Below are 26,705 nucleotides of genomic sequence, written 5' to 3' on the forward strand. Positions count from 1 at the left end.
GGTGATTGACAGAGTCGAAAGCCTTGGCCAGGTCAATGAATACGGCAGCACAGTATTGTTTCTTATCGATGGCGGTTGCGATATTGTTTAGGACCTTGAGTGTGGCTGAGGTGCACCCATGACCAGCTATGAAACCAGATTGCATAGCGGAGAAGGTGCGGTGGGATTTGAAATGGTCGGTAATCTGTTTGTTAACTTGGCTTTCGAAGACCTTAGAAAGACAGGGTAGGATAGATATAGGTCTGTAGCAGTTTGGGTCTAGAGTGTCCCCCCCCCTTTGAAGAGGGGCATGACCGCAGCTGCTGTCCAATCTTTGGCAATCTCAGACGACACGAGAGGTTGAACAGGCTAGTAATAGGGGTTGCAACCATTTCGGCAGATCATTTTAGAAAGAAAGGGTCCAGATTGTCTAGCCCGGCTGATTTGTAGGGGTCCAGATTTTGCAGCTCTTTCAGAACATCAGCTGACTGGATTTGGGAGAAGGAGAAATGGGGAAGGCTTGGGCGAGTAGCTGTGGGGTGGTGCAGTGCTGTTGACCGCGGTAGGGGTAGCCTGGTGGAAAGCATGGCCAGCCGTAGAAAAATGCTTATTGAAATTCTCAATTATAGTGGATTTATCGGTGGTGACAGTTTCCTATCCTCAGTGCAGTGGGCAGTTGGGAGGAGGTGTTCTTATTCTCCATTGACTTTACAGTGTCCCAGAACTTTTTTGAGTTTGTGTTGCAGGAAGCAAATTTCTGCTTGAAAAAGCTAGCCTTGGCTTTTCTAACTGCCTGTGTATATTAGTTTCTAACTTCCCTGAAAAGTTGCATATCACGGGGGCTGTTTGATGCTAATGCAGAATGCCACAGGATGTTTTTGTGTTGGTTAAGGGCAGTCAGGTCTGGAGAGAACCAAGGGCTATATGTGTTCCTGGTTCTAAATTTCTTGAATGGGGCATGCATATTTAAGATGGTGAGGAAGGTATTTTAAAAAAAATTAAAAATAACCAGGCATCCTCTACTGACGGGATGAGGTCAATATCCTTCCAGGATACCCGGGCCAGGTCGATTAGAAAGGCTTGCTCGCTGAAGTATTTCAGGGAGCGTTTGACAGTGATGAGTGGAGGTCGTTTGACCGCTGACCCATTACGGATGCAGGCAATGAGGCACTGATCGGTGAGATCTTTGTTGAAAACAGCAGAGGTCTATTTAGAGGGCAAGTTGGTTAGGATGATATCTATGAGGGTGCCCGTGTTTACGGCTTTTGGGTGGTACCTGGTAGGTTCATTGATCATTTGTGTGAGATTGAGGGCATCAAGCTTAGATTGTAAGATGGCTGGGGTGTTAAGCATGTCCCAGTTCAGGTCACCTAGCAGCACGAGCTCTGAAGATAGATGGGGGGGGCAATCAGTTCACATATGGTGTCCAGAGCACAGCTGGGGGCAGAGGGTGGTCTATAGTAGGCGGCAACGGTGAGAGACTTGTTTTTAGAAAGGTGGATTTTTAAAAGTAGAAGTTCAAATTGTTTGGGTACAGACCTGGATAGTAGGACAGAACTCTGCAGGCTATCTCTGCAGTAGATTGCAACACCGCCCCCTTTGGCCGTTCTATCTTGTCTGAAAATGTTGTAGTTAGGGATGTAGATTTCAGAGTTTTTGGTGGTCTTCCTAAGCCAGGATTCAGACACGGCTAGGACATCCAGGTTGGCAGAGTGTGCTAAAGCAGTGAATAAAACAAACTTAGGGAGGAGGCTTCTAATGTTAACATGCATGAAACCAAGGCTATTACGGTTACAGAAGTCATCAAAAGAGAGCGCCTGGGGAATAGGAGTGGAGCTAGGCACTGCAGGGCCTGGATTCACCTCTACATCACCAGAGGAACAGAGGAGGAATAGGTTAAGGGTACGGCTAAAAGCTATGAGAATTGGTTGTCTATGACGTCCAGAATAGAGAGTAAAAGGAGCAGGTTTCTGGGGGCGATAAAATAGCTTCAAGGTATAATGTACAGACAAAGGTATGGTAGGATGTGAATACAGTGGCGGTAAACCTAGGCATTGAGTGATGATGAGAGAGATATTGTCTCTAGAAACATCATTGAAACCAGGTGATGTCACTGGGTGGTGGAACTGAAAGGTTGGATAAGGTATAATGAGCAGGGCTAGAGGCTCTACAGTGAAATAAGCCAATAAACACTAACCAGAACAGCAATGGACAAGGCATATTGACATTAAGGAGAGGCATGCTTAGCCGAGTGATCATAAGGGTCCAGTGAGATTCAGACAGCTAGCCGGGCCATAGGTTGCAAGCTGGCAGAAGATGGAGGGAGGTCTGTTTTTAGCCACCTTGTGCGTTTCCGTCGGTAGATTAGTGGGGTTCCGTGTGGTAGAGGGGACCAATCCAATTGGCAAAATAGTTATAGTGGCCCAAGAAAATTGTCCGATAGACCTATTCAGATAGCAGCCGATAAGACGGCTAACAATTAGCGGGCCGCAGATGGGCGTTCAGGTTGCGGCGTGACGTCATACCCAAGAAGACTCGAGGCTGTAATCGCTGCCAAAAGGTGCTTCAACAAAGTACTGAGTAAAGGGTCTGAATACTTATGTAAATGTGATATTTACATTTTTTTAATTGTAATACATTTGTAAAAATGTCTAAAACCTGTTTTCACTTTGTCATTATGGGGTATTGTGTGTAGATTGATGAGGGGAAAGAAAGATTTAATCAATTTTGGGATAAGGCTGTAACGTCAAGGGGTCTGAATACTTTCCAAATGCACTGTAACCTGTCATTATAGCCATAAATGGTCATGCATTTTCAAAATGGAAGATACAGAAATAGATTGTTTTTACACCTGCATTTTTTTGTTGAAAGTCATTCATGTTAGCAGTCAATATCAACTTGGGAAATCATGTCACATTCTCACTTATCTGGAGTCCAGAGCAAGCAGGATCATACGGCCTACCTGTATGCAGCGGAAGTTGCGGGATCGGATGGAGAGCATGATCTGTCTGTAGACCTTTTTCTTCTGTAGAAATATCATTATTATTTAGCCAGATTATGTTATCTAGGGCTGTGGCTGTCAGGAAATTTAATCAACCGGTGATTGTCAAGCAAATAACTGCCGGTCTCACGGTAATTGACCAATAATTAACATAAACAGCTTTAGCATCTCCTTTCTTCCATGCATAGCCTTCAAGCCTGATGAAGACTTTTGGAACATCTACATTTGAAAAAGTCTAGTAAATCCAATTAATATAGCCTACACCATCACAGTAAATCCGTTATTTATTTTAGACAGGTCCAAAGAAACATGATATGAAGAAAATGTAGTCTATTTCAGAAGAACATAATACCTTACTATGAGTGTCCTTATGTTAGGTCCTGATCTGGCTATGCCATATGGCTGTTGGCTACACTAGCTAATTTAGCAGACAAGATTTGCTTCGAATTCTGTGGCATTATTTTATATTGTTTTGTAGTTTGAAGAATACAATTGAACATAGCGGAATAAAATGGAAAGGATATTTTCTCTGAACGATTTCTGAGGAAGTGCGCGCACGCGGCTATTGTGTTCAGCGGTTAACGAAGAAACGGGTCCTCCTATATGCTTTATTTTGAGTTATTTATGCAACTTTAGTTGTGATACAAACGTTGGGCTATATGTGTAGATTTGTTTTTATTCATTCTAAGGCTGCATGATGCGTCTACAATGATAATTCAAAAAAAGTTACCTAAAAGGCATGAGCTCTGCTTTGTTTCTTGCACAGGCTGCACACAGTTCATCAGTCTCTCGTTCACAATTTGACAAGCTCTTGATTATGCCTCATATTTCCCGGTGGCATCCCCCTTGTGTAGCCGTAATGCCCGCTAAAAACATCCATGCCTTTTGCGGCTGTTGTGCTCTTGGTCTGAATATAATAATTAAAATTCCATTCTCCTGGCTGCCAATCGCCGTGCCTCAAAAAACCTTTCACTCACATGGCTCTCTCAGATATTGCAATTATTATTAGCCAATGCACGTCACGTGATCGGGTCCTTCTCACAGGCATCTCAGTTCCGACGTAGGCTACAAGTGAAGACAGACACATCGGGAACGCAACTGCGCTCGTCCTTATTGAATTAATTGAAGATATTAGAACAAGATGAGTAGGCCTAACGAACAGCAAAAGCACTAGCCTATGTCAATCTACTATCCCCCGTAGTACAAAACTTGACCTATTCTATTGCGAGGAAGAAATATTCCAAACATAGTCTGGGACAGTTGTGGGATGCGATAGATCCCAAATGAATACAACCACTCACGTCACATTTAAAAAAAAAAACAATGGGGCTGATGCAACAAATCAGAACATTAAGCTTAAAATGTTGATAAACTATTAGGCTATTTCTTCACATAATAAGTGCAGAAATGCACACACAGCACTAGGCTATTAGAGTGAATGTTCCAAAATGCAATCCAGTAGTGGGAAAACACCATTCTAAAAGTGACCTCAAACGTGACCTCAAACTTAAAACTCATGCGCCGCCTATGTATGCCAGTTAAGCTCTACATTGGTTGTAAAGTGGATTAATGTGCTTAATTTTAAGAAGTTATTTGGCCACTTTAGTTGTGATACAAACCTTATCAAAACATAGGCCTATGGGCTCGGCTACATGAGGTGTGTGACTACAATTTTTGAAAAAGACGCAAAAGGCCTGCGCTGTTTCTTGCCTTACTGCACACAAGCTGGGCATCATTCACTAGTGAAAGGCTAATATTGTCACCCATCAGACTATTCTTAATGTAATCTTGTCTTTACATATACTACATAATATATTTTAGAAATTAGTTTTGATTTAAAATGGACCAGTATCATGCACCTGTCTTGGAACATGGGCAAGGGAAAAATACATGTCATCTATGCACTTAAATAGCAAATGGAGGACACTTTTCTCGTGGTTTATTTTCATGCCAGCCAGGTAGGCTATACTGCTGTTGTAAAGATAAGCAATGTGCTTAATATTAGGAAATTTGAGAAATATAGACCATCCGCAGGATGTTGACCATCAGCGGCATCAGAAATTGGAGAAGCCTAGTCACCGTGACTAAACGGTCACGTGGAATTTTAACTGCGGTCATGAATAGTGACTGCCAGTGTGGCAGTAATACGGGCACTGTAACAGCCCTAGTTACGTCTTCATCCCATAAGTATTGAAGGTAGTGCGACGTTACAGCCATCTTTAGACATATAGCCAGTACCACCACTGAGGTATAGAGTTATAACCCACCAAAACTAGGCCAATCTGAAATATGAAAATGATCAATGAAATCACCAGGTTGCCTGTTGTTGTGGCAAAGATGCGTCCGTAGCAGATTGCTAAATGGTACTTTATATGGATAATATTATTGTAGGTAGCATAGGCTACTCTGCTTTTGCCAGGAAAAAACTGTGAAAATTAAACAAGCGCTTTCTGGTCACTAATGTGTGCCCGCCTTTGCATGCTAATGACTGGTCATTGGTCAACATTCAAGACGCAATTACCCCGGTAGCTGGGGGAAATGGCCATTTTCTAAAAACATTTGAATTAAGTGTAAACTGTGGCCACTTATTTCCCTTCATTTTTTGTTGGCCTAAGCCTGACCGTCATCCACATACCAAACTATGCCAGCAATTGGACATTGTTCTCAGGTGGGGGGAGCTTGTTACCCTACATTACCCTAATCCACGGAGACTCTGGGCCACAAAATTAGTTACAAAACGTTATTAAACCTGGTCAGATTGAAGATTTATTTTTTTCCTATCATCTCAAGTTTCAAGTAATCAAATGTGTGTCTCGAGTCAGACTAAAGTCTAAGTCATGTGACTCGAGTCCACACATCTGCTAATCACTAATCTGTTGCATATCAATCTGCCCTATTCTATTGCTGGCATACATATTCCCAGAGAGATTTACTGTGTGATAGTGGCAAGGTTATTATAGTAAACTAAAACTAGTCATAAAAAAAAAACGATTTAGTAAACTGAAATAAAATAGTTAACAAACTAAAAGCTATCTTTGACTCAAACAAACAAAAATAAAAAACATCATGAGTTATGTCAGTTTAATAAAAAAAATTTTTTTCCTAAACTGTGTGCAAAACATTCATGGTGTTTTCATGCTTTTGGAGGTGTTTCAAGCCACTGAATCTGGCTGGTAAATGCTGCCAGGAAATGGTGAGGTTTGAAATGGACCTTGCTTGTGCATCACAAGCTAGCTAAAAGGGAAGAAATCCGCTAGGTAGATGACCTAGCCAAAGGGCGAGCACAGAGTTTAAGCAATGGCAAACCGTGAACCTCCAGTGGTGGGTCGATAACAGCAAAGCCCCGTAGAGGATTACTTTGAGAACTTTGTCAGATAAAGGTAACAGTTATTGATTCTTCTGACATGTACTACTAAAGTTAAAGCATTGGATTGGTGTAAACGTAGGCAAGAGTTCCATTCTACCATATCCCTTCCACCAGTCTAGGCACTATTCCTTTTAATTTCAAGTCACGTTGATATTGACTTTATCATTTAAACCTAACCTATTTCCTGACCCATCACCTTATGTATTACCGCCCCATAGTGGCAAGACGTGACATCCCAAAAAACACAAACTATACAACCCAAATGGCTCCTAGCCTCCCACGCGTCCTTTCTGTCCCGAACCCTGAAACTGAAACTAAATCATATAAAAACATAAATGGTTTTTATAAAACTGAAACTAAATGAAAACGAGCAAAACGGGTCTGAGAACCAACTGAAGCTAAACTGAATTTCCAATTAAAATAAATGTAAAAAAGAAAAAACACAACTATAATAAGCAGTGAGTCATTCAGGTGTCGGTGCCAGAGGCAGAGCTGACCTTGAAGGAGGGACACAGACAGTGAGACAGCCAGGTGACTTTACCATGTGTGAGAGAGCCCATGCCAGAGTTGTGCAGATGTGGCAGTGACCGAGGGGCACAGGGGCAGCCACCAACATGTCTGTCCCCAGGGGGGGGCCGTCTTGAGGACACAGGACAGGGGGACACAGCTGGCCTGACTGCCATGGTTGTCTCTCCCTCACGCTGTCACTGTATATCCCCTCCACAGCCAGAGAAGGATCAGAATGCAACTGAGTGGAACAGAATATATTTTATTGTATTGCCATCCAATGTCTCTTTTCAAAGTAGAATAAGACTCCGTGAGACTGGAATCCCATACAACCTCCTCCTCAGTCAAACACATATTTCAAACTAAAGGTCAGGAACTGCCCTCCAGTGTTTGTCCACATCTTTTTCTCTCTCCCTCCAACCCAGAGGACATCCTTTGTCCATCCAGCCTTTCTAGCCGTCCAGGCCTTTTAACACCCCCTCCCTGCCACAGCAGCTGGGTGTGAAGCTCAGCTCAACCACTATCTTTGGCTTTGCTTTGTGATGAGTCACTGTTCAAGGGGCGTCCGCAGACTGGCCCTACAGCATGAATATTTGATACAGACGCAGCTTTGCATCGTTTGTGTTGTTTATCTCTCCTCTCGTATTCTTCTTCTGAGAGGCCCATTCCGGTGCAATGGACTGTTCTTCTGTGAAGGGGGGAATGAGGGAATGAAACAAACACAATCAAAGCAGTGTTGTCTTGTCTGCCACCACAGTGTTAAATATGAATCAGGCTTTGATTGAGCTGTGGCAGAGAGGGGCTAAACCTAAAAATAAAAAAAATAGACCCAGATGCAAAGTGAATGTGGACAGGGTAATGAAGTGTAGAGGGATGATGAGACAGATGCTAAGTTACTGGAGGCACAATAAACAACTCACATCAGTGTGTGTTTTTCAGAGAGAGAGGGAGAGTGCATTTGTCTGTCTGTGCCGGGGGAAAATGTGTGGACTGAAACACTACCGCTAACTACAGTGCCTTTTTGGAGTAACAGATAAAGAATGCATATGTGGTGGCCTGGGGTGGTCTAGCGATCTAAGTCACAAGGAAGGTGTAGCGCAAAGGTTCTTTCAGATCTCTCTGACCTTTCACCCCAATATCTCTGTCCAGTAAACATCCAAAATAGTTAACGCACAGTGCATTTGGAAATTGTTTCGACCCCCTCTCTCTCACTCCAAAAAAAACATACAAAATTGTTGACGTACAGTGCATTCGGAAAGTTTTTTTATTTTTTTACGTTACAGCCTTATTCTAAAATTGATTAAATTGTCATTTCCCTCATCAATCCACACACAATACCCCATAATGACAAAACAAAAACAGAAATGACACATTTACATTAGTGTTCAGACCCTTTACTCAGTCCTTTTTGAAGCACCTTTGGCAGTGATTATGGCCTCGTCTTCTTAGGTATGACGCTACTTGGCACACCTGTATTTGGGGAGTTTCTCCCATTCTCTGCAGATCCTCTCAAGCTCTGTCAGGTTGGATGGGGAGCGTCGCTGCACAGCTACTTTCAGGTCTCTCCAGAGATGTTCGATCGGGTTCGAGTCCGGGCTCTGGCTGGTCCACTCAAGGACATTCAGAGACTTGTCCCAAAGCCACTCCTGCGTTGTCTTGGCTGTGTGCTTAGAGTCGTTGTCCTGTTGGAAGGTGAACCTTCGCCCCAGTCTGAGGTCCTGAGTGCTCTGAAGCAGGTTTTCATCAAGGATCTCTCTGTACTTTGCTCTGTTCATATTTCCCTCGATCCTGACTAGTCTCCCAGTCCCTGCCTCTGAGAAAGATCCCCACAGTGTGATTCTGCCATCACCATGCTTCACCGACGGGATGGTGCCATGTTTCCTCCAGATGTGACGCTTGGCAATCAGGCTAAGGAGTTCAATCTTGGTTTCATCAAACCAGAGAATATTGTCTCATGGTCTGAGTCCTTCAGGTGCCATTTGGCAATCTCCAAGTCGGCTGTCATGTGCTTTTTACTGAGGAGTGGCTTCCATCTAGCCACTCTACCATCAAGGCCTGATTGATGGAGTGCTGCAGAGATGGGTGTCCTTCTGAAATGTTCTCCCATCTCCACAGCGGAACTCTGGAGCTCTGTCAGTCACCATTGGGTTCTTGGTCACCTCCCTGCAAAAAATTTGAAAAACCTGTTTTTGTCATGATGGGGTATTGTGTGTAGATTGATGAGGAAAAAACATATTTAAACCATTTTGGAATAAGGCTGTAACGTAACAAAATGTGGATAAAGTCAAGAGGTCTGAATACTTTGATCATGTGTGTGTGTGAACACAGCAAAAAAAGAAACGTCCTCTCACTGTCAACTGTGTTTATTTTCAGCAAATTTAACGTGTAAATATTTGTATGAACATAAAAAGATTAAACAACTGAGACTTAAACTGAACAAGTTCCACAGACATTTGACTAACAGAAATTGAATAATGTGTCCCTGAACAAAAAGTCAGTATTTGGTGTGGCTGCCAGCTGCATTAAGTACTGTAGTGCATCTCCTCCTTGTGGACTGCACCAGATTTGCCAGTTCTTGCAGTGAGATGTTACCCCACTCTTCCACCAAGGCACCTGCAAGTTCCCAGACATTTCTGGGGGGAATGGCCCTAGCCATCACCCTGATCAAACAGGTCCCAGATTGAGATCTGGGCTCTTCGCTGGCCATGGCAGAACACTGACATTCCTGTCTTGCAGGAAATCACACACAGAACGAGCAGTATGGCTGGTGGCATTGTCATGCTGGAAGGGTCATGTCAGGACGAGCCTGCAGGAAGGGTACCATATGAGGGAGGAGGATGTCTTCCCTGTAACGCACAGCGTTGAGATTGCCACCAATGACGACAAGCTCAGTCTGATGATGCTGTGGCACACCGCCCCAGACCATGACGGACACTCCACCAAAATCGATTCAGCTCCAGAGTACCGGCCTCGGTGTAACGCTGATTCCTTTGACGATAAACGCGAATTCGACCACCCCCCATGTTGAGACAATACCGCGACTCGTCAGTGAAGAGCACTTTTTGACAGTCCTGTCTGGTCCAGTGACGGTGGGATGTGCCCATAGACGACGTTGTTGCCGGTGATGTCTGGTGAGGGCCTGCCTTACAACAGGCCTACAAGCCCTCAGTCCAGCGTCTCTCAGCCTATTGCGGACAGTCTGAGCACTGATGGAGGGATTGTGCGTTCCTGGTGTAATTCGGGCAGTTGTTGTTGCCATCCTGTACCTGTCCCGCAGGTGTGATGTTCGGATGTACCGATCTTGTGCAGGTGTTGTTACACGGTCTGCCACTGCAAGGACGATCAGCTGTCTGTCCTGTCTCCCTGTAGCGCTGTCTTAGGTGTCTCACAGTACGGACATTGCAATTTATTGCCTTTGGCCACATCTGCGGTCCTCATGCCTCCTTACAGCATGCCTAAGGCACGTTCACGCAGATGAGCAGGGACCCTGGGCATCTTTCTTTTGGTGTTTTTCAGAGTCCGTAGAAAGGCCTCTTTAGTGTCCTACGTTTTCATAACTGTGACCTTAATTGCCTACCGTCTGTAAGCTGTTAGTGTCTTAACGACCGTTCCACAGGTGCATGTTCATTTAATTGTTTATGGTTCATTGAACAAGCATGGGAAACAGTGTTTAAACCCTTTACAATGAAGATCAACGAGATCTTCAGTTTCTTGGCAATTTCTTGCAAGGAATAGCCTTAATTTCTCAGAACAAGAATAGACTGACGCGTTTCAGAAGAAAGTTATTTGTTTCTGGCCATTTTGAGCCTGTAATCGAACCCACAAATGCTGATGCTCCATATACTCAACTAGCCTAAAGAAGGCCAGTTTTATTGCTTCTTTAATCAGCACAGAATTTGTCAGCTGTTCTAACATAATTGCTAAAGGGTTTTCTAATGATCAATTAGCCTTATAAAATGATAAACTTGGATTAGCTAACACAAGATGCCATTGGAACACAGGAGTGATGGTTGCTGATAATGGGCCTCTGTACGCCTATGCAGATATTCCATTAAAAATCTGCTGTTTCCAGCTACAATAGTCATTTACAACATTAACAATGTCTACACTGTATTTCTGATCAATTTGATGTTATTTTAATGGACAAAATATGTGCTTTTCTTTCAAAAACAAGGACATTTCTTATTGACCCCAAACTTTTGAACGGTAGTGTATCTAATTTATGTATTGCATGTGAATGACTCCTAACAGTTATCCATGTCCCCTCTGTCCAGGCCCTACTGGAGACCCAGAATGACCTCCGAACCTTCGTCCCCAACTTCACCTTCAACCTGGGCTTCTCTGGGAAGTTCTTCCATACTGGTGAGTGGACAGGCATTTGGTTACCCACTGTATGACTGTATAGGCGAACCCAGGGCAGAGCTTATAATAGAATGTCTCATGACAGACGATCCAAGTCTCGCATGTTCCAGAGCATACCATTGATCATGAGGTACATCACCAAATGCATAGATTAAATGTCAACAACAACAAAAATACGCACATTTTTATGCTTATTAATGAATGAACTTCAGATTATCACAGCGCATATTGCTAGGTTTTCAACACCACCACACACCTATGCCTGCGTATATGTGTAGACTAAACTCCCAGTCTCCCTCTGTCTCTATGCTCCAGGTACGGATGAGGAGGACCTGGGTGATGACCTGCTTCTCTCCTATGGGAAAGAGTTCTGGTGGTTCCCCCACATGTGGAGCCACATGCAGCCCCACCTTTTCCACAACCAATCCGTGCTGGCCGAACAGATGCTACTCAACAGGAGGTTTGCGCAGGTAGGGTGGGGTGGCATCTGCAGTCTTTACACACACTCTACATATATTACACACTGAGGGTTTTGTTATGTTGATACTAGGAGACTGCAGGGTGGTTGGTTGTTAAAAAAATGCATTTCTGTTTGAATTTGGCCATTTACGGTTGATTTTAAAAAAGTAGAAAAATAGCACGGGTGAATTAAATCATAATGTGTTAAATCAACCGGTTCTCTCCGCCCAGGAGCATGGCATCCCCACCAACATGGGCTACGCCGTGGCTCCCCACCACTCTGGGGTGTACCCCGTCCATGTCCAGTTGTACGACGCTTGGAAGAAGGTGTGGGGCATCAAGGTGACCAGCACGGAGGAGTACCCCCACCTCAAACCTGCCCGCTTCCGACGAGGCTTCTACCACAGTGGCATCAGTGTAAGGACTCGGCCCAATCACCCCCTATCCTCATGCTCTTTCTCACACACACATACACACACACACACACACACACACAAGGTTCTATGTATAAACTAGCTGTTCTTGAAATGATCTGTGTTGATATTTTAAAGACTTGGTTTTGTGTTCAATAATTTAACTACATTTACATTACATTTAAGTCATTTAGCAGACGCTCTTATCCAGAGCGACTTACAAATTTGTGCATTCACCTTATGATATCCAGTGGAACAACCACTTTACAATAGTGCATCTAAATCTTTTAAGGGGGGGGTTAGAAGGATTACTTTATCCTATCCTAGGTATTCCTTAAAGAGGTGGGGTTTCAGGTGTCTCCGGAAGGTGGTGACTGACTCCGCTGTCCTGGCGTCGTGAGGGAGCTTGTTCCACCATTGGGGTGCCAGAGCAGCGAACAGTTTTGACTGGGCTGAGCGGGAACTGTGCTTCCTCAGAGGTAGGGGGGCCAGCAGGCCAGAGGTGGATGAACGCAGTGCCCTTGTTTGGGTGTAGGGCCTGATCAGAGCCTGAAGGTATGGAGGTGCCGTTCCCTTCACAGCTCCGTAGGCAATCACCATGGTCTTGTAGCGGATGCGAGCTTCAACTGGAAGCCAGTGGAGAAAGCGGAGGAGCGGGGTGACGTGAGAGAACTTGGGAAGGTTGAACATCAGACGGGCTGCGGCGTTCTGGATGAGTTGTAGGGGTTTAATGGCACAGGCAGGGAGCCCAGCCAACAGCGAGTTGCAGTAATCCAGACGGGAGATGACAAGTGCCTGGATTAGGACCTGCGCCGCTTCCTGTGTGAGGCAGGGTCGTACTCTGCGAATGTTGTAGAGCATGAACCTACAGGATCGGGTCACCGCCTTGATGTTAGTGGAGAATGACAGGGTGTTGTCCAGGATCACGCCAAGGTTCTTAGCACTCTGGGAGGAGGACACAAGGGAGTTGTCAACCGTGATGGCGAGATCATGGAACGGGCAGTCCTTCCCCGGGAGGAAGAGCAGCTCCGTCTTGCCGAGGTTCAGCTTGAGCTGGTGATCCGTCATCCACACTGATATGTCTGACAGACATGCAGAGATGCGATTCGCCGCCTGGTTATCAGAAGGGGGAAAGGAGAAGATTAATTGTGTGTCGTCTGCATAGCAATGATAGGAGAGACCATGTGAAGATATGACAGAGCCAAGTGACTTGGTGTATAGCGAGAATAGGAGAGGGCCTAGAACAGAGCCCTGGGGGACACCAGTGGTGAGAGCGCATGGTGCGGAGACAGATTCTCGCCACGCCACCTGGTAGGAGCGACCTGTCAGGTAGGACGCAATCCAAGCGTGGGCCGCGCCGGAGATGCCCAACTCGGAGAGGGTGGAGAGGAGGATCTGATGGTTCACAGTATCAAAGGCAGCAGATAGGTCTAGAAGGATGAGAGCAGAGGAGAGAGAGTTAGCTTTAGCAGTGCGGAGAGCCTCCGTGACACATAGAAGAGCAGTCTCAGTTGAATGCCCAGTCTTGAAACCTGACTGATTAGGATCAAGGTCATTCTGAGAGAGATAGCAGGAGAGCTGGCCAAGGACGGCACGTTCAAGAGTTTTGGAGAGAAAAGAAAGAAGGGATACTGGTCTGTAGTTGTTGACATCGGAGGGATCGAGTGTAGGTTTTTTTCAGAAGGGGTGCAACTCTCGCTCTCTTGAAGACGGAAGGGACGTAGCCAGCGGTCAAGGATGAGTTGATGAGCGAGGTGAGGAAGGGGAGAAGGTCTCCGGTAATGGTCTGGAGAAGAGAGGAGGGGATCGGGTCAAGTGGGCATGTTGTTGGGCGGCCGGCCGTCACAAGACGCGAGATTTCATCTTGAGAGAGCGGGGAGAAAGAGGTCAAAGCACAGGGTAGGGCAGTGTGAGCAGGACCAGCGGTGTCGTTTGACTTAGCAAACGAGGATCGGATATCGTCAACCTTCTTTTCAAAATGGTTGACGAAGTCATCCGCAGAGAGGGAGGGGGGGGAGGGGGAGGAGGATTCAGGAGGGAGGAGAAGGTAGCAAAGAGCTTCCTAGGGTTAGAGGCAGATGCTTGGAATTTAGAGTGGTAGAAAGTGGCTTTAGCAGCAGAGACAGAAGAGGAGAATGTAGAGAGGAGGGAGTGAAAGGATGCCAGGTCCGCAGGGGAGGCGAGTTTTCCTCCATTTCCGCTCGGCTGCCCGGAGCCCTGTTCTGTGAGCTCGTAGTGAGTCGTCGAGCCACGGAGCAGGAGGGGAGGACCGAGCCGGCCTGGAGGATAGGGGACAGAGAAAATCAAAGGATGCAGAAAGGGAGGAGAGGAGGGTTGAGGAGGCAGAATCAGGAGATAGGTTGGAGAAGGTTTGAGCAGAGGGAAGAGATGATAGGATGGAAGAGGAGAGAGTAGCGGGAGAGAGAGAGCGAAGGTTGGGACGGCGCAATACCATCCGAGTAGGGGCAGAGTGAGAAGTGTTGGATGAGAGCAAGAGGGAAAAGGATACAAGGTAGTGGTCGGAGATTTGGAGGGGAGTTGCAATGAGATTAGTGGAAGAACAGCATCTAGTAAAGATGAGGTCAAGCGTATTGCCTGCCTTGTGAGTAGGGGGGGAAGGTGAGAGGGTGAGGTCAAAAGAGGAGAGGAGTGGAAAGAAGGAGGCAGAGAGGAATGAGTCAAAGGTAGACGTGGGGAGATTAAAGTCACCCAGAACTGTGAGAGGTGAGCCATCCTCAGGAAAGGAACTTATCAAGGCGTCAAGCTCATTGATGAACTCTCCAAGGGAACCTGGTGGGCGATAAATGATAAGGATGTTAAGCTTGAAAGGGCTGGTAACTGTGACAGCATGGAATTCAAATGAGGAGATAGACAGATGGGTCAGGGGAGAAAGAGAGAATGTCCACTTGGGAGAGATGAGGATTCTAGTCCACCCCCCCGCTGGCTCGATGCTCTAGGGGTATGCGAGAACACGTGGGCAGACGAAGAGAGAGCAGTAGGAGTAGCAGTGTTATCTGTGGTAATCCATGTTTCCGTCAGCGCCAGGAAGTCTAGGGACTGGAGGGTAGCATAGGCTGAGATGAACTCAGCCTTGTTGGCTGCAGACCGGCAGTTCCAGAGGCTGCCGGAGACCTGGAACTCCACGTGAGTCGTGCGCGCTGGGACCACCAGGTTAGAGTGGCAGCGGCCACGCGGTGTGAAGCGTTTGTATGGCCTGTGCAGAGAGGAGAGAACAGGGATAGACAGACACATAGTTGACAAGCTACAGAAGTGTTGTTTCTTGTATTATTGTCTCTTGTGTCTTTAGAGAACTGTTTCACTTTGATATCCTTTTTCTTCTGTCCTGATTTTCTCTTTCTTTTCTTCTGTTAACTAGATATTCTTTGTTGTTCTTCGTTAGCTAGCTAGCTTCTTCCAAAAGAGTCCCTAGCAACTAGGAAGTATTAAATTGAGGTTGTTTGATTTATTTACTCTGGTTATAGTTCACCCAGTTGTGTTAATAGATAACATCTCTGGCTTCTGGTAAGTGCTTGATATTGAAAGGTGTGTGCCTTTCAGTGGTCAAAGCTTTGTTTTTTGGTGTGTTTTGAACATTTTGGTTTAGCTCGTGGTAACAGCGCTGAGTAGAGTGAAGGAAAGGGAAGAAGCAGTAGTGCCGACGTAGCCGTGCTGCCACGCCATGAGGCTGGCGTGGTCTATTCACTCCCCTTCTCCATCAGTGTTTTACCCCTCCCTCCCTTCCCAGGAAATAAAAGCACGCTTACAGACACAGTAGTGTGAATGATCATAATGGACATTGCTATGTTAAGCTCTCTCAACATTACAATCTCACCGTCGATGACAGCCCTGCCAAAATCAACAAAGACAACTGCTTGGCTTGGGATGTGACGAGAACGTTGTCATTTTCAGACAAATGTAATGTCGCTGTCAATGCCAATTTATTTACAGTATCTCTACGATGTGTAATTTTATGTCCATATGCTTGGCATGGGCATAAACAACAGCTTGCCTGGTTAAGATATTTACACTCAAATGTCTCATACATTTTAAAGCTGAAAGACATTTGTATTTTCTTTATACACAATGTGTTTAGGATTTATTTATTTTTTATCTCTGTTAAAGGCCCCTTTTCTAACTCCAGCAGTTTTCAGTTATTTATTTATTGTCTGGTGGAGGAGTGCGATGATGTCACGGAGATGTTAATTCCGACCTCAACACGTCCCCGTGAAATATTCACTGGGTAGTTGGCAGAGACCCTCTGAGGTGTAAACCTAGATTTTTTTTTTTTCTCTATCCCTCCTCTTTCTTCCACTCCCTCTTTACCCCTTAATCAGCAGTCTGTGACTCCCGTTAGCGCGGGGCCGTTAGCCACTCTGTGTTTTCCAAAATCAGAGAGAGAGAGAAAAGCCTGGGAGCCTCAGTCTGCACATCCAGCCTTCCCTTCCTTTCCCTCCCTAAGCATTTCACTGCTGCTTTCGCTGCTATTTTTACCCACAGCCCCAGCTAGCTATTATGACAGGGCCTGATTTGATACAGCGTGCACCTCGGCTGAACAGACAGTGCGATGCTTTTCGGGTCGTTCTGCTCCTGTGATTGTGTGCTCAGACGCCAACCGGATTGCAGGTTGTTGTGTTTTAACTATGTTAGGACAGAGGCTTTGTGTTAGGATCGAGAAAATGGGTTCGCTGACAGACTAAATCGAGCTACGTCATATTTCATTCTCCACAATGACAGTGTGACCACTCTAGTTTATTGGGATAATGATGTTGAACCACCTGAGCTGGAAGTGTAGACAACCCAGAGGAATATAGTGTCCTCAAGCATTTCTGACCGAGTGGCCATGTTTGGACTTTTGTGTATTTGTTTAGTTATTCACTGGGTATCAGGGTCGGCTTCTATAAGTACACTCCCCACTGTGCAGGTGTGTTGCTATGTAATATTGATTGTGTTGTGTTAATGTACTGTAGGTGCTGCCCAGGCAGACGTGTGGCCTGTTCACTCACACCATCTTCTACAATGAGTATCCTGGAGGACCCAAGGAGCTGGACAAACTCATCAACGGAGGGGAGCTCTTCCTCACGGTGCTCCTCAACCCGGTGAGACCAGACCCACCTCCACCACTAGCATCAGGAGAGGAATGCATTTCACCATCACGGATAATGCTGCTCATTTCTCTATGGCTGCTTTGAAAACCCTTTTTTTAAATGTATTTTTTTTCTACTTTTTTTAAACTCATTTTGTGCCAGGGTGGTTGGAAACGACGGTGCGTTGCGTGGTCTTTTTCTCTGAATGTCGTTCAGTTTTTATTTTATTTTTCATTCCGTCCTCACAGATCAGCATCTTTATGACCCACCTGTCCAACTACGGGAACGACCGTCTGGGTCTGTACACCTTTAAGAACCTGGTGAAGTTCCTCCAGACATGGACCAACCTGCGGCTGCAGACCCTGGCACCTGTGCAGCTGGCCCAGCGCTACTTCCAGATCTTCCCCGAGGAGAGGGACCCCATCTGGCAGGTGTGTGTGTTTTGTGTGAGAGGCCATGAGAGCTGTGGGGTCACTGGGTGTTTGGAACTCGGGACTATCATAAACCAGGCTGTCATTTAAGAGAAGGCTAGATAGAAGAGATGTTGCCTTTTGACTCAGTCTCCATTGCGTCATACAGTGCAAATGTTATTTTGGTAGGTACGGCTAGGAGAGGCTGGCTCTTTGAACTGTGGTTTTGTGGTGCTCCTGCTTCCACAGTAGCACTCTGACACTGTTTCCCATCAACGCAGAAAGAAGACAGGTTTCCTTCCCTAAGAGGTCCAAGTGCCATCTTGGCAGTTGCTCACACTGACTGTCAATATTGAGTTCTCACAAAGTAGAGAGGTTAATGTGTGCCGGCCGACTCCCTTTGAAGTTTGGAGAAAACTTGTGCCTGCCTGGTTCCAAAGGCTTCTTCATCACAGCACTGTGTTAAGTGTCTTGGGATTAATGTGATATCCTGGTCACCTCATTACCCATCAGGCAGATGTCAGTGGGGACTGAAGGGAAGGGGGCAGGTAGATTTAAGGCAGTTGGCGTCAGCTTGGCATGCAGAATGACCTTGAGGCACGTGAAGATGCTCGCCTTGCAGGGCTGCTCTGAACTATTTTCCACACAGATACACTGAAGGCTACTTACCACTCAGGAAAAACAATGGAAAGGCAGCCTGCCTGATACTGATTACGGGTTCTTTCCCTAGTCCTTTCTTGTACAAGCATAATTGATCAAGGCGTGAATCAGTAATCGAATGTTTGAGTCTGCTCCCCCAAACCTCTGTTGGACTAGACTGGTTGGGTTCATTTGAGCTGAATTAAAAGTACCCGTCCTCCGATTGGCATCGTTGGTCCCACAGGGTGGATACGGTTGCCTGTAACCATTGTGCCGCATGTTTGTACACTCCCCCCAAAGGTCTCACTGCTTTCTTGGCTGGCTTTAATCACGTAACACTGAAGTCCCCTGGCCAAGTCAGCGGTGGACTTTAATTACAAACAGACTGCCGCTTGATATGATACTGGAGCCTGAAAGAGAGAGAAAGAGAGAGAGAGTGTGCGTGTGTGTACAAATCACATCCATGGTAACTTATCCTGAGGCACCTTACCGTTTTACTGAACTGAACTTCCAGGTGAACTAACTCTTGTCACTACAGGACCCCTGTGAGGACAAAAGGCACAAAGACATTTGGTCCAAAGAGAAGACATGCGACCGATTCCCGAAGTTGCTCATCATTGGACCACAGAAGACAGGTGAGCAGTAAACAACAGATATCATAATGTACAAAAATAATATCTCATGAGGCCTCACGAGTGGTGCAGCGGACTAAGGCACTGCTTCGCAGTGCTTGAGGCGTCACTACAGACCTGGGTTCGATCCCAGGTTGTGATACAACCGGCCGTGACCGGGAGTCCATTGAGCGGCGCAAAATTGACCCAGCGTCGTCCGGGTTAAAGGAGGGTTTGGTTGGGGGGGGGCTTTACTTGGCTCATCGCGCTCTCGCGTCTCTTTGTGGCGGGCCGGGCGCCTGCAGGCTGACTTCGATTGTCAGTTGAACTGCGTTTCCTCAGACACGTTGGGGCGGCTGGCTTCCAGGTTAAGCTGGCGGGTGTTAGGAAGCACAATTTGGCGGGTCATGTTTCGGAAGACACATGACTCGAAGTCAGAAATTTACATACCCTCGTTTCTCAACCAATCCACAAATTTCTTGTTAACAAACTATAGTTTTGACAAGTCGGTTAGGACATCTACTTTGTGCATGACACAAGTAATTCTTCCAACAATTGTTTACAGACATATTATTTCACTTATAATTCACTGTATCACAATTCCAGTGGGTCAGAAGTTTACATACACTAAGTTGACTAAGTTACATACACTAAGCTTTAGAAACTTCTGATAGGCTAATTGACATGGTTTGAGTCAATTGGAGGTGTACCTGTGGATGTATTTCAAGGCCTACCTTCAAACTCAGTGCCTCTTTGCTTGACATGGGAAAATCAAAAGAAATCAGCCAAGACCTCAGAAAAGAAGTTGTAGACCTCCACAAGTCTGGATCACCCTTGGGAGCAATTTCCAAATGCTTGAAGGTACCACGTTCATCTGTACAAACAACAGTACACAAGTATAAACACCATGGGACCACGCAGCCGTCATACTGCTCAGGAAGGAGACTCGTTCTGTCTCCTAGAGATGAACGTACTTTGGTGTGAAAAGTGCAAACCAATCCCAGAACAACAGCAAAGGACCTTGTGAAGATGCTGGAGGAAACAGGTACAAAAGTATCTATATCCACAGTAAAACGAGTCCTATATCGACATAACCTGAAAGGCCGCTCAGCAAGGAAGAAGCCACTGCTCCAAAACCGCCATAAAAAAGCCAGACTACGGTTTGCAACTGCACATGGGGACAAAGATCGTACTTTTTGGAGAAATGTCCTCTGGTTTGATGAAACAAAAATAGAACTGTTTGGCCATAATGACCATCGTTATGTTTAGAGGAAAAAGGGGGAGGCTTGCAAGCCGGAGAACACTATCCCAACCGTGAAGCATGGGGGTGGCAGCATCATGTTGTGGGGGTGCTTTGCTGCAGGAGGGACTGGTACACTTCACAAAATAGATGGCATCATGAGGAAGGAAAATGATGTAGATATATTGAAGCAACATCTCAAGACATCAGTCAGGAAGTTAAAGCTTGGTCGTAAATGGGTCTTCCAAATGGACAATGACCCCAAGCATACTTCCAAAGTTGTGGCAAAATGGCCTAAGGACAACAAAGTTGAGGTATTGGAGTGGCCATCACAAAGCCCTGACCTCAATCTTATAGAAAATTTGTTGGCAGAACTGAAAAAGCGTGTGCGAGCAAGGAGGCCTACAAACATGATTCAGTTACACCAGCTCTGTCAGGAGGAATGTGCCAAAATTCACCCAACTTATTGTGGGAAGCTTGTGGAAGGCTAGCTGAAACGTTTGACCCAAGTTAAGCAATTTAAAGGCAATGCTACCAAATACTAATTGAGTATGTAAACTTCTGACCCACTGGGAATGTCTTGAAATAAATAAAATCTGAATTAAATAATTCTCTCTACTATTATTCTGACATTTCACATTCTTAAAATAAAGTGGTGATCCTAACTGACCTAAGACAGGCAAGTTTTACTAGATTTAAATGTCAGGAATTGTGAAACTGAGTTTAAATCTATTTGGGTAAGGTGTGTGTAAACTTCCGACTTCAAATGTATGTATGTGTATATATATACTACCAGTCAAAGGTTTAGACACACCTACTCATTCAAGGGTTTTTCTTTATTTTTACCATTTTCTACATTGTATAATAATACTGAAGACATCAAAACTATGAAATAACACATATGGAATCATGTAGTAACAAAAAAAGTGTTAAACAAATCCAAATATATTTGAGATTCTTCAATGTAGCCACCCTTTGCCTTGATGAAAGCTTTGCACACTCGTCATTCTCTCAACCAGCTTCATGAGGTGAGGTAGTCACCTGGAATGCATTTCAATTCACATGTGTGTCTTGTTAGAAATTCCACAAATTAACTTCTTTCCTTCTTAATGTGTTTGCGTCAATCAGTTGTGTTGTGACAAGGTAGGGGTGGTATACAGAAGATGGCCCTATTTGGTAAAAGACCAAGTCCATATTATGGCAAGAACAGCTCAAATAAGCAAAGCGAAACGACAGTCCGTCATTACTTGAAGACATTAAGGTCAGTCAATGTGGAAAACTTCAAGAACTTTGAAAGTTTCTTCAAGTGCAGTCGCAAAAACCATTATGCGCTATGATGAAACTGGCTCTCATGAGGACCACAACAGCAAAGGGAGACCCAGAGTACCTCTGCTGCAGAGGATAAGTTCATTAGAGTTGCCAGCCTCAGAAATTGCTGCCCAAATAAATGCTTCAGAGTACAAGTAACAGACATATCTCAACATCAACTGTTCAGAGGAATCAGGCCTTCACGTTCTTTGGTCTGGAGTCCAAATTTGAGATTTTTGGTTCCAACCGCAGTGTCTTTGTGAGACTTAGAGTAGTTGAACGGATGATCTCCGCATGTGTGGATCTCACCGTGAAGCATTGAGCGGAAGGAATGATGGTGTGGGGGTGCTTTGCTGGTGACACTGTCAGTGATTTATTTAGAATTCAAGGCACACTTAACCAGCATGGCTACCACAGCATTCTGCAGCGATACACCATCCCATCTGGTTTGCCCAGAGCTGGGTTTTATTTTGTTACCAGCCACCAGCATGGCATTGTTTGTTAATTAGAAACAGCTGCAAAGTTATTCCAAAGTTATTGGCCACCTCCACTTTTTTATACCATTTAAAAATGATCAAAATCCATTGGAGAAAGAAAATAAATGTTTACTTATTTTTTAGCTAGTCTGTGTTATAAATATATATCTGACCGTTTTATAAATGGTTTAATTGCGTGATAGGATGGCATTTTGCAAAACCTGCTACCCCCGTCCCCCCAAGAAGAATGGTTTTGACCACTAAAAGTCACTACATGCTCCAGATAAGGTTAGCAAGATGGCTGGCTAGTTATCTAGATAAGGTAATCATGCTAGCTAGCTACACTGACAGCGGTCAGTGCCCTATTTGTTGATGTTTGTCAATGCCACGTGGAAATTCCCTCTCCCAATTTGTGAATATGTATAAGAAGCCTTTGTCATTCCTCAGAGGTAGAGCGGAAATGCACATTTAGGTTCCATGACAGGAAATTACGTTGAAATAGTGGCAGCAATTTCCTCTGGGGTAGTCATTTAACATACAGGTAACTGTCAAAATAAGGGAAACACCAACATAGTGTCTTAGTAGGGCGTTGGGCCACCACGAGCCGCCAGAACAGCTTCAATGCGCCTTGGCATAGATTCTACAATTGTCTGGAACTCTATTACAGGGATGCGGCACCATTCTTCCACGAGAAATTCCATAATTTTGTGTTTTGTCAATGGTGCTGGAAAACGCTGTCTCAGGCACCGCTCCAGAATCTCCCAAAAGTGTTGAATTTGGTTGATATCTGGTGACTGAGACACAAACACCATTTAAACCCCCTATGCTCCTTTGAGGCCCCTCTTTCAAAGTCACTGAGATCTCCTCTTCTAGCCATGGTAGCCAAAATAATGGGCAACTGCCAACTGGGCATTTTTATACATGACCTTAAGCATGAGTGGATGTTAGTTGCTTAATTAACTCAGGAACCACACCTGTGTGGAATCACCTGCTTTCAATGAACTTTGTATCCCCCAAGTGTTTCCTTTATTTTGGCAGTTACCTGTACATCCAGAGAGACATGACCTGAGCTCATTCCAGGTGCAGCTAGGGGGGTTATAGATGATGTACTGTGTCTCAGATAGCCATCCCCTAGTGGTGTGTAGAATAGACTAACTGTACTAAATCCACTGCACCAGAAGGACAAGCGCTTCTCTGCCTGGCATGGAACAGCCTTGAACCTCTGTTTATTGACAGCAAGGAGAGAAGGGATGGATAATTAGCATCTGGGCAGTCATTTACAGAGTGTCACACACTTTATTTAATTTATAGGATCACCACAGACAGGCAAGCAGTCAGTCATTGGGTTTTATTGTAACCTTGACTGCTTCCCACTAAATGGGAATTTCAGGTTTAGTGCGTAGCCTAATTAAACTTCTTAAAGATGTCTTAAGGGAGCGATAGCCCTCCTGAGACTGCTGTAAAATGGCCATGTTAATCTTTTCAATAAAAACGGATTAGGGGGTTGGGTCTGAGAGTAAGTTTACACATTTCACCATTGTAATTACCAAACTGCACCAGCATTCACTATAATCTTGTCAGCCATCTTGTCTGTCAACTTTACATCCACCACTCCTCTTTACCTGGCACTTTATCTCTTACTTAGTTGAGTGTTTTGGGCTCTCAGCCTCTAGGTAGACCTGTTGCTATTTAAAGCTATAGCACATTTCAGATGGGTAGTAAATAGCTGTGGTAAAGAATCAGAAATGTATCACATTTTTTAGCATTTACCAGTGGTGGAAAAAGTGCAAAATTGTCACACTTGAGTAAAAGTAAAGATAACTTCATAGAAAATGACTCAAGTAAAAGTGAAAGTCACCCAGTAAAATACTACTTGAGTAAGACTAAAATGATTTGGTTTTAAATGTACTTAAGTATCAAAAGTAAATGGAATTGCTCAAATGTATTGAAGTGTCAAAAGTAAAAGTATAAACCATTTCAAATTCCTTATTAAGCAAACCAGACGGCATAATTTTTTTTTATTATTGAAGGATAGCCAGGGGCGCACACTCCAACACTCAGACATAATTTACAAACTAAGCATTTGTTTTTAGTGAGTCCATCAGATCAGAGGCAGTAGGGATGACCAGGGATGTTCTCTTTGATAAGTGCATGAATTGGACCATTTTCCTGTCAAAATGGAACGAGTACTTTTGGGTGTCAGAGAAAATGTATGGAGTAAAAAGTACATTATTTTCTTTAGGAATGTAGTGTAGTAAAAGTTGTAAAAAATATAAAAAGTAAAGTACAGATACCCTCAAACGACTTAAGTAATACTTTAAAGTATTTTTACTTAAGTACTTTACACCCCTGGCATTTACAGTTCCTTCAGAAAGTATTCACCCCCTTGATTTTTTTTCTCCACATTTTGTTGTTACAGCCTGAATTTAAAATTAATTAAATTGAGATGTTGTCACTGATCTACGCACAATACCTCATAATGTCAAAGTGGAATTTTGTTTTGTAGAACTTTTTGGAAATCAATAAAAAAAATGAAAATCTGAAATCTCTTGAGTCAGTAGGTATTCAAACCCTTCATGGCAAGCCTAAATAAGTTCAGGAGTAAAAATGTGCTTAACAAATCACATAAATTGTGTTGACCCATTCTGTGTTCAATAATTGTGGTTAACCTGATTTTTGAATGACTACCCAATCTCTCTACCCCACACATACAATTATCTGTAACGTCCCTCAATCGAGTAGTGAATTTCAACCACAAAGACCAAGGAGGTTTTTCAATGCCTCGTAAAGAAGTGCATCGATTGGTAGATGGGTAAAAAAAAAAAAATACACTGAATATCCCTTTGAGAATGGTTATTAATTAGGCTTTGGATGGTGTATCAATATACCCAGTCACTACTACTAACTCTATTGCCAAAGAGGACGTAAACCACTCGGGGTTTCCACTCAGTTAGAGTTTAATGGCTGTGATTGGAGAAAACAGGATGGATCAACAACATTGTAATTACTCCACAATACTAACTTAACTGACAGAGGTAAAAGAAGGAAGCCTGTACAGAATAAGATATTCCAAAACATGCATCCTGTTTGCAACAAGGCACTAAAGTAAAAAAAATGTGTCAAATGAACTTTTTGTCCTGAATACAAAGGGTTATGTTTGGGAAAATCCCCCCCCAAAAAAACACATCGGAGTGCCACTCATGTTTTCAAGAATGATGGTGGCTGCATCATTTTGTGGGTATGCTTGTTATCAGCAAAGACTAGGGAAAATCCTAGAGGAAAACCAGGTTCAGTCTGCTTTCTAACAGACACGGGGAGATTAATTCACCTTTCAGCAGGACAATAACTTAAAACACAAGGCCAAATATACACTGGAGTTCCTTACCAAGACGACACTGAATACTAATCACGACACTGAATAATAATCTAATCAAGATATATTAGTGTTTTTATTTTTCATTTTTTAATACATGTAAGAGTTGTTCTTCCACTTTGACATTATAGAGTATTTTGTGTCGATCGTCTACCAAAAATGATCATTTAAATATATTTTATCCCACTTTGTAACACGACCAAATTTGGAAAAACTGAAGTGGTGCGAAAACTTTCTGAAGGGACTATGTCTAATATCTAACGTATACCTCCATCGTCTAATAATATCTATATTGGATATTTGTATCAGCAATACTCATGAAAACGGCTGGTCTTTGTGCAGGCACCACAGCCCTATATCTGTTCCTGGGGATGCATCCTGATCTAACCAGTAACTACCCCAGCAAGGAGACCTTTGAGGAGATCCAGTTCTTCAATGGTCACAACTACCACAGAGGCATCGACTGGTATGTGACTTCCCTTCTCCTACTTAATCATTTTCATTGCCACCACTCCGGCACTAATTCCTCTTCTCCAAGACATTTCCAACATTCCTGGTTGTGTTTTGGGGGCAGCGTGTTAGAATGGAAAGAGAAATCACTCATGTTAACCGCCATGCTTTTCATAGCGTATTAAACCAACTGTTTTGAGACATATTCCAGTTAGTCTTTTTGGCTTTAGAGGAATGTTTCATCCTTCAAAGGGAGAGGCTTTGGTTCATCCCCCTCTGAGCTCAGTCATTGATTAACAGAAAGCAGACCATTGTATTAATGTGTGGTGGGCTCGGTTGTGGAAAATTGGTCTCTTTCAGCTAGTGACTGGTTTATGCCTGTGCAGTCATATGTTTTATCCAGAACATTTAATCATTTTCATAGTTATTGATGACAAATGAAACTAGTCTGTGTTGTTTACATAGGATGTTGGTATTTGTTATATGGACAAGAATGACATTGTTTACCATGACTCATTCTGATCCTTAAATCCTTTTTGTCAGGCAATTGTTGTTGTACTTTAAATGGTGATAACCAAATTGTCTTTAGGTGACAGATTCATCTAATCCGGTTCAAACTGCTCTGTCTGTTTGTCCTCGCTGGAACAGGTACATGGAGTACTTTCCCCTACCCTCCAACACCAGCTCAGACTTCTACTTTGAGAAGAGCGCTAACTACTTTGACTCCGAGGTGGCTGCACGCCGGGCAGCCGCCCTCCTACCCAAGGCCAAAATTATCACCATCCTCATCAACCCTGCAGACAGGGCCTACTCATGGTACCAGGTGAACCTCCCTCCCAGAGAAAACCACTTCCCACTGTTCCATTTCCAACACCAGACTCTATTATAGGGATAGCAATTGGGTGAAATGCTGTGGGTGGCTTGAGGGTAGCTTCACTCCTTTTCCAGGTCAGCCGCATTGCTGATTTCCCTTGAGCTTGCAAATAAAGTATCTAATATCCTGGTATAGAAATAGGTGATGTACCG

The 26,705-nt window shown here is 44.2% G+C and overlaps 1 protein-coding gene across 4 annotated transcripts in view; it reads left to right on the plus strand.

Moving 5' to 3' along the window:
* LOC106602927 (bifunctional heparan sulfate N-deacetylase/N-sulfotransferase 1) overlaps positions 1-26,705 on the plus strand; it is a 112,549-nt gene that overhangs the window by 81,189 nt on the left and 4,655 nt on the right. For all 4 annotated transcript variants that reach the window (XM_014195941.2, XM_045716880.1, XM_014195943.2 and 1 more), the window contains 8 exons: positions 11,129-11,216; positions 11,532-11,686; positions 11,907-12,092; positions 17,056-17,184; positions 17,421-17,603; positions 18,760-18,856; positions 25,572-25,695; positions 26,328-26,502. In XM_014195941.2, coding sequence (XP_014051416.1) covers positions 11,129-11,216; positions 11,532-11,686; positions 11,907-12,092; positions 17,056-17,184; positions 17,421-17,603; positions 18,760-18,856; positions 25,572-25,695; positions 26,328-26,502 — 1,137 coding nt within the window. The remainder of the gene's footprint in view (positions 1-11,128; positions 11,217-11,531; positions 11,687-11,906; positions 12,093-17,055; positions 17,185-17,420; positions 17,604-18,759; positions 18,857-25,571; positions 25,696-26,327; positions 26,503-26,705) is intronic.

The sequence above is a fragment of the Salmo salar genome, chromosome ssa04 (assembly GCF_905237065.1).
Source record: "Salmo salar chromosome ssa04, Ssal_v3.1, whole genome shotgun sequence".
Classification (NCBI taxonomy): Eukaryota; Metazoa; Chordata; class Actinopteri; order Salmoniformes; family Salmonidae; genus Salmo; species Salmo salar.